The sequence below is a fragment of the Macadamia integrifolia genome, unplaced genomic scaffold (assembly GCF_013358625.1).
Source record: "Macadamia integrifolia cultivar HAES 741 unplaced genomic scaffold, SCU_Mint_v3 scaffold1374, whole genome shotgun sequence".
Classification (NCBI taxonomy): domain Eukaryota; kingdom Viridiplantae; phylum Streptophyta; class Magnoliopsida; order Proteales; family Proteaceae; genus Macadamia; species Macadamia integrifolia.
Window position 1 is genome coordinate 54,948 of NW_024868181.1, and position 8,647 is coordinate 63,594.

Sequence of the window (8,647 nt, forward strand, 5' to 3'; positions counted from 1 at the left end):
AATGAATATTTTACCATATAAAAAATTATTTTCCTATATTTATTTCTTTTCTACAGATATGGATTTTACCAATCAGTAATAATAATACAAGACCCTAGGCAACTAACATTAATGGAACAGCTAAGTGAACAAATTATCAAATATGTTTCTTTAGATGTTCCAATACAGAGGAGTGATTTGATTTAGATTAAATGATCTAAAAAAGACGAAGGAAAATCCGAAATGACCTTAGGTGAAATGGTGAAAAAAAAAATGCACAGCTTAGGCCTTGTATCAAGTATAACCTCGAATAGAACTCTGATTAGAGGGCAGGGATCTATGTAGCCCATTTAGTTGGGATAAGGCTGAGTAGTTGTTGATAATTACATGCACAAGAAATTTATATCCGAGAATATCACAACCACACTAAGTAAGCAGTTACAGAATTCTACAGCAAACAAGCAAGAGAACCACAGAGAGAAGTAAGGATTGTATAGATATACACATACTGTCCCAGGGTAGGAAACTGAAAAGGAATCTTAGCAGAAGACTTGATACTGGCGGTACATGAACTTGGATACCACATCCCTTGTTCTTGCTCTCTCTCTCGGTCAAATTTTTCCCTAGTTTGGTTTCAGTTTTAACGAAGCACTGCATACATGGCCACAAATAAATCAATTCAATTCAATTCCAGATTAGAACCAAGACAGGAAAAATATAATGAGTTTAGAACTGGAAGGAAAAAGTTACCTGTTAATACAATACCGCTTCCCTGTGGGAGGTGGACCGTCATCAAAGACATGACCAAGATGAGCCCCACAAACTGCACAAAGAACTTCCTGTCGAGGCATGAAAATTATTGACATGTCTAACTTTGACTTCACATTGTTTCCAATGGGTTGGTAGTAAGACGGCCAACCGGTTCCACTCTCAAATTTTGTTGATGATCTATAAAACAGTAGCAAATACATGAGTTTGTAATTTAGGAACTTGTATAAAAGATCCCCACCCCCCCTAAAAAAAAAAGCTATCCAAATTGGAAGAGAAAACTTTCAGTGTGTGGTTGGAATGGGGAAGGTGAGGTGGTGATGAATAATTACATTGAGTTCCCTAAGTTTACTTGCCCTGCCAAGAATTTCTACTATTTGACAAAACTGTCATTTGATTTTAGAAATTTTATATTTCTTTCACTCTCCAGATTTTTGTCTTGTGTGAATGTGGTTTCATTTGCAACAAAACAGCTACTTCAGTTGCTATTATTTTTTCCCTTCACTTGAAAATCCTATTTCAGTTTACTACCCTTCTACACAAACACTTAGTTGTAAATGAATTTTTTTTTTCATGTATAAACAAATAAAGCTTTGGCTGTAATTGGATCATAAAAGTTCTTACTCAAACAGAGGTGTGTCACAACAAATGCAGTGGTAAGTTCCTTGCGTTTTAGTTTTCCAATACTGCCTGTAAAATAGAGAAAAGAAACATAATGAATGAACTGCGGAAAAAAAAAAGCCCATTAGTTTTGGCACTACAACATTCATCAACAGGTTTATGTGCGAGGAATGGTATGGGAGATGTATATAAAGGCACAATCTACATCTATGTAAAATATTTGGGCCTACCGACTGACCTGACCATATTTTTGCACATAATCAGTATACAAGTTGTCTCCTAGCATATAATGTTAGGGATGGATTTGCATTACCCAGGTACCCTTGTTTCAGGCACCTAGATACACTGAAAAAGACATGTCATATCCTGAGATCTAGGACAATGCCAATTAATATGATCTTCTATTCATTGAATAGAAACAATGTACAATAGGAACATCATTCTTGACAAGTAAAACCAAAATTTAATGATAAAGATGGCAAAATATTAGACTGCTTCAGGTAGTGCAAATCATACCCAGTGAAAGCTCTCTCAGTTCCCTTCTGTCGAGTGATGTAAAATCGTTCTGGTGTAAGACGCTTCCTCCACTCTTCTTCACTTATCGATACATGATTCTTATCACCTTCTGTGTAACAAGGAGAACATCACTTGTTAGCACCAGAAAATTGATAGGAGTTTAAGAGCATGTTTAATGTAAATAGGCTAGGCTGCAAGAGAACAAAAATAGCACTCCTACAGAAAATCAGGAACGCAATGAACTCACACGGAATCTCAGCAAAACATCATAGAAAACAGAACCTCAAGGTATCTTCTGACTTCTCCAACCAGCAATTGATGAGGCAGCAGTGGGGTACCCTTCTAAGGATCAAATAAGTATTGCAGCAGCAGCAGGGATCCTTAGATAAGATCTCTGATGTGAAGAAAATCTCAGAACAGTAGTTAGAACAGGGTATCGATTGGAAGATAGGAAAAGAGATAGAAGAGGGATAGAAAGGTGGATTGAACCTTTCACTCTCTCCTGGGGTATCTCACCTTGAGGTTTCTCACCTCACATAGGCATCTCACCTAACTGCATCACACAGGCTTTTGGTTGAAACCAGCATAAACATCTTTATTAATAATAATCAATCGGTTACATCAAAAGGGCCTTCCTTGTGTGGAAAGGAATCCCCTTACAAAACTAATTACAAATAAAATCAAATCCATCTAGTTAACTGAGATAGAAAGAGTCCTATGAATAAAAACTAGTAATTACATAAAGCAGCATATAAAATAGAAACTAATTTTAGCCAATGAAATCCCCCACACAAGGACTAAACTTCCCTAAAATTTAGCACTAATATGAGCTCCCAATTCTTCTCTACTCTTCTCCACGAATTGGCCATGATCCCACTTGAATATTCTGGAAATTAATCTCCTTAAACTGTGCAAGATCTCCAAATAAATCTGGAAAAGAAAAATATTGAAAGCCTTACAGTGGAGGGCTGGTTAGAGGTGAGGGGAAAATCTGAGAAGAAACTTTGCAAGGGGAGAGGAAGCACACAACCACACACTCATGTAAAGCAACTAACAAAATTCTATTTTCAAATCTCTACTTCCACTGTTGGAATACAATGTGTAAATGAGGAAAAATCAAAAGAATCCTAGTGGGGATGTAAAACTATGTCCTAATCCAACTCTAAAACTAAATTAGCCTATTCATATATATCCGAACCAAAACAAATAAAATACATAAAAAGTAAATAAACTACTTCCAACCCTTGTTGGACCGGTTCTGTCTCATTTTGGGTTTCCAAGGCTGGTCATGTTGGTCCAACAAGTTAAATACTACTGCATCACCTCAAGAGACAGATGATGTGGAAGAATCATCCTGCAAATTCCAAAGATCTACCTTTTTTGTAGTAATACGGCTGGTGATCAATGATCTATGTTTCTGCGACAACTGGTGATCCATCTTCTGGGAAGATGCTTGATCTTGTAGAAGCACAATAATACATAGATGTATTACTCATAACGTTTTCTTTTTCATTCAAATTGAACTTTGTTTTCCTAAACAGCAGTAGTGAAAAGTAACCGTACTACTATAGAATCCAAGTAATTGTGTAGCATGTCAAAGAGGAAAAAGTATCACTCCATCATATGTCAAGCTACTTGCAGAACTTTAATGAAAATTATCACAATTCTGAAAGTAAAATTCTATGCTAGTATATCCAGCAATATTTCTTATTCCCTTGATGTACATCAGAATATTCAGAACCAATGTCAATTTTCTCCCCTGTGCTGTTATCGAGGATGAACCTACACTATATTATTTGAATCAAGGATTTAGAGCTTGGAATCAGAGATCAGGATCATCCTAAGTGCATTGTAACCTACACTATATTTCAGATCAAGGAATAAAGATAGAGACCAAGGGATACTGATCTCACTCTGATCCTGAGTCAACTCATCCGCGTTTGGACACCACAGGGGTCCTCAGACCTGTTACAATCATGTTGCGGAGGGGGGGGTGTCACCAAGTTAACTTGCATTGGACAGGCTGCTTGCGATGCCACTTGGCTGACACAATCAATCCGTTCCTGAGTCCTAAAAGATGATTTGAATGTTTCAATATGGGTGTCACAACGGCGTACCCATTGCATGAGGCTCCTGCATGTGTGAGGTCCGGGGAGTAAGAACTACGAAGCCTTAACCCGAGAATGTCGAGAGGTTGTTTCGACCGCTTGACCATCAGGTCGTAACATTCGTACCTTACTGTTGGACCAAGCGCGCCCCTTCAATATGGGTGTCACAACATGTCAGAAAATTCTAATTCTAATTGGGAGAAGGGAGTGGAAGCTCTATGTGACTCTTATCAGTTTCCAACTCTCCATCATCATTACCCATCTCAGCTTGCTTTCATATACGAATGAATACAGTCACAATTGAGGAGGTTGATCCCTTATTTGTAGGATAAGCAGGGATATTATTTTCTCCTCACCAGGCACTAGTGAGGATACTGAACCCAGTACAATAGCAGAGCCAACTCATAAACCGGCAAATTTATACATTCACATATCATTTCAGGAACCCAGCCTTTTGCTTCTATGATCAACAACAAAAGAAGACAGCATGATCCCAGGAAAATCTTGCCTCTACCTCCATAAGGGGGGCACTGAAATGTCCAAAAATGATGGCAAGTGTGCCTCCCAGAAAACACAACCAAAAAGCATACAAGCATCTTTTTACTGAGATTAAAATAAAAGGAACTGAGATGGACTCCAATTCCTTCAAAAACGACATACTCCATTTCCACCAAAAACTGCTATTGGTCAGCGCTTCAAATAGCCAGACAACATTTCAAAGGGACCTTCCATCCACTGAATTTGGCATATTTCCAAAATTGAGCAATAAGGTCTGATTCAGGATATTTCCTATGGTTCTTGCTGTCCTCCATTCCTAATGATGGCAATTAATCTTGATCATTGATGTTCAGAAAAACTTGTGGTTTACTGATGGTGGGGAAAAGAAACCACAAGGAGAGAGAATGACAAGTTAATCACTCAAACTAACAGGTAATGTTCACTCCTCTCTTTATTCCTAAGGTTGCAAAATTTTGACTGTATTGATCATGGATTAATGCAAATAAAGTATAGAAATCTCCACTCCTAAGGTTTTCCAAATTCAATCATCAACTTGTGCAGCCTTCACTTTTGCTGAGAAGAAAATTAAAATTTCCAGTTTCAAGTTACAAAACAGAAATTGAAAACAAAAAAACAATAACAGTCAATGGGTTTGTCTCGAATGTGGAAATTCTCTACAAGGTAATAGGAGAACAAACAGTACATACAACAGCACAGAAAAGGAGCAAATGTCAGGGAAAGGATATATTGCAATAAAATAAATTACAGAAAGCCAGCAACACCAAAACCATTCCGTACCAATTTTTAAAACAGAATCCTGAACAAACCCAATTCAAGTATTGCACAGAAACACAGAGATAAACTAGCAAACATGGCTTTCAAAGAGGAAAATTTATAAGAAAATGCGTTACGTGTTAATTTTATACTCTAAAATTAAATCCATGATGCACAACCTCAAACAATTACATGATCATGAAAGGGAAGAATTGAAAAGAGAGAAAAAAAATGAAAACTCTGGGCCTTTCATTCCAGAAAGAAACGAAAGAATAAAAAGCAAAAAACAAGAGATGGAGAACATCATTCTCCTTTGTTCGTTTTCATCAGCACAACCGTCAACTTCTTTTCTTCCTCAGGTAATCTCCACTGTGTAAATCTAGAGATACTCTTTCCTCCACCGGATTAAGCAGATTATCTTCCTTTTTGGGGGAGAATCTCCCAGATCCAGAAAACTGCCTAGTCCGGGGAAGCGAAAGGCTATCTCTGTATCTGAATATGATTAAAGGAAAGCCCATCAATCTAAAAGTGTTTTTGTCTCCATCAACCTGAAGATAACCGAGAAAAATCCTTAAGAAAGACAGAGAAAAGGGGTGGGGGGTGGAGGGTGGAGGGTGGAGGGTGGAGGGAGGCGAGAGAGTTACCTTGAACATGATCTGCTCTAGGGGAAGAAGGAGAGGAACCCATTGCTCGATGAGAAGGCAAGAACTTCCGAGATGTCTTTAAAGATCTATAGTTGAAGACGAACTGAAACTTCGGGCGAAAATGGTATGACAGAGAAGAGGAAGTGGTTGGAAGGCCAATACAGTTGGCACCACCCAAATCCATGATTGTCATGCACCACACCCTCTAAAAGATCCACAACTCAAAAGTCAGCTCTACTGTACAATTCAGATATTTTCTGAGAATGATCGTTTTTTTTTTTTTTTGGCTTTCTTCTTTTGGTAGGGAAGAATATCTGTAGCCCAAGGTTTATGATGACTAACGCGGTATGAAAGCAACGTGACTGCCGCTGAGTTAAAACGGCCCATGTTATTTAATTCATGAATTAGCCCACTATAAGGCTATGCATTTACATAAATTTAAAAAAAAATATATATATATATATATATATATATCATTCGTGTCTTTGTCACAACACGACAAAACTAAATGGTTCGAATGAAATCGGTTTTGGGATTGAACAGGACTGATATCGATTTTGAGCGGTCAGTAATCTGGATTTCGATTGAACAGAAATATCCCTGATTATCATTAAAATAAAATTAATTTTTATTTTATTATCTTTCGTCTATATGGATTAAGGATGTGAATTTGGAACTCAACTTGTAAAATCGTTTAGTAAATAGTTCAGTTCTGATTTCAAGTTTAAAACTAATTAGTTAAAGGGATCGATTAGTTTTAACCGTTTAACACGTTGATTTCAAATTGAATTGACACCGTGAAAACTGAACTATCTAAATCATCAAAAGCGATCTGATTAACCCGTATAATGATTAAATATTTGATTGTTTTAACAAAACATAATGGTTCAATTTAGAGAATAATTAATGACCATAAAAGCTATCCAATGATTTATTCAATAATTTACTCTTATTATGTAGTTAAATCCTTGTTTGTTCAGTGTCTCATTTAATTTGATACAAGATTGAAGCATTTATCAACAAAAGAAAATTTTAGTAAACATGCGAATAAACTAGCAAATCGATTGTTAATCGTTTAGAAACCATATGAAATAAACCGCAATCAAAACTGTTTAAAACCGTGAAGTCAATATCATTTAAAAACCGTGAAATCGAAATCATTTACTAAATGGTTGCGGTTTCAAAAAGTTTAATTATTTAGTAAATGGTGTGGTTTTGATTTCAGTCAAATAAAAGTAAACCGAACCAAACCACATCATATACACCCAAACCAAACCGATTAAAACCTTTAATATGGATCTAGCAATACAAGATCAACCACGATTTAAGATTGGACAAAGCCGATGTAGATCAATCCGACCAATTCAAGCCTATCTGATTTAGTTCCTCAAACCATGTATCTGTAGTAAACCAATTTTGTTACCAAGCAAAGCTGCAATCAATTTTAATATCCCTTGCAGTTTTGATTCCATAAGAGAACTTTCATTTTCAGAGTTACCATTAACCAAGAAAATGTGTTTATTAGACTCTATTAAGACATGCCTTGTGAGTTGAAACCTTTTGAAATGATTCTAACTCTGGATTAACTATCATTGAAAGAAAGGAGTCTCTGAATGATCTTGTGCCTCCATTAGAGCGAAAGGGTCTCAATATGAGATCTCTCTCTAAGATGGAGGAACCAAGTAGAATGTTGTGAGCTTTCTAAAATTAAGGGTACTTTATGTAATTTCACATTTAACTTAATCAACCGAATAAAAATGGCAAAAATGTGGTAGCATTGATGGATTGCATGCTTAAAAAAAAAAAAAATCTCAGTTGTTTTGCTCACATAATTGATGATGTGGTAGTTTTTTATTGTATGGATAAGTGAAATATTTCATAGATTAACGTATGTCAAATTCTATGCAAAAACTCAATTATATGAATTTTCCTCATATTTACTCCACACGGAATGAGTTGTTATCCACATTTGCAATATGAATCACAACATCGACTGATTGAACTAAAATATCAATCACAAAAGTTTCATCGCCAAGATCACAATACTCTATAGGGGTTTTGGTGAGTGAGAGAAAAGATTTATTTTTTTACTTTCTCTTGAGCTTAGCATTACGAGAAAACAACAAATCTTCATTCCATTCTTCAGCCTTATCCTCCATATTTGAATGAATCACCACAACAACCCTCAATATCTGATTTTATCATCATAATGTCGATACGAGGAATATATATATTTAATAGGGATTAAAGAGCTATACCCGAAGCATGATTTTAGTTCATGTAATGTGCGAAATAGGAATATTTGAATCTCCAACTGTGCAAGCGATCACCACATTTGAACATTGACGCTGAGTCAACACATGATCATCATGCTTATCCTTATCTCCTTGCACCTCTTTAATAAAAATCAAACACAAGTGGGGGTTCTTTTTTCTTTTAATTATATTAAATCCTATGAGAAAGAATCTTACTAAAGAATAAAACACCCTCGACTCTCTTCTCATTCACATCAAGGGATACCTCCATATGAATCATTAGAACTCCTCTCTCTATCACCGCCAGCCTGGCCACAACATGTTTGTATTGCTACCGTGGGCCCATTAAAAATTCACAAATTCTGTGTCTAGACAAGTGGCCCAACTCTCTCTCTCTCTCTCTCTCTCTCTCTCTCTCTCTCTCTCTCTCTCTCTCTCTCTCTCCACAAGAGTAAAAGAACATGAAATCATCTAGGTACATTAG

At 36.4% G+C, this 8,647-nt stretch overlaps 1 protein-coding gene across 1 annotated transcript; it reads right to left on the bottom strand.

The window, feature by feature from the left end:
• Positions 1-378: 378 nt before the first annotated feature.
• Positions 379-6,154, bottom strand: LOC122063595 (peptide methionine sulfoxide reductase B1, chloroplastic). Its single transcript, XM_042627299.1, has 5 exons — positions 5,909-6,154; positions 1,885-1,993; positions 1,372-1,437; positions 730-927; positions 379-630 (listed from the first exon to the last, which is right to left on the bottom strand). Exons 1-5 carry the CDS (start codon positions 6,099-6,101, stop codon positions 603-605), a joined length of 594 nt encoding a protein of 197 aa, XP_042483233.1. The 5' UTR covers positions 6,102-6,154; the 3' UTR covers positions 379-602.
• Between the last annotated feature and the right edge of the window lie 2,493 nt (positions 6,155-8,647).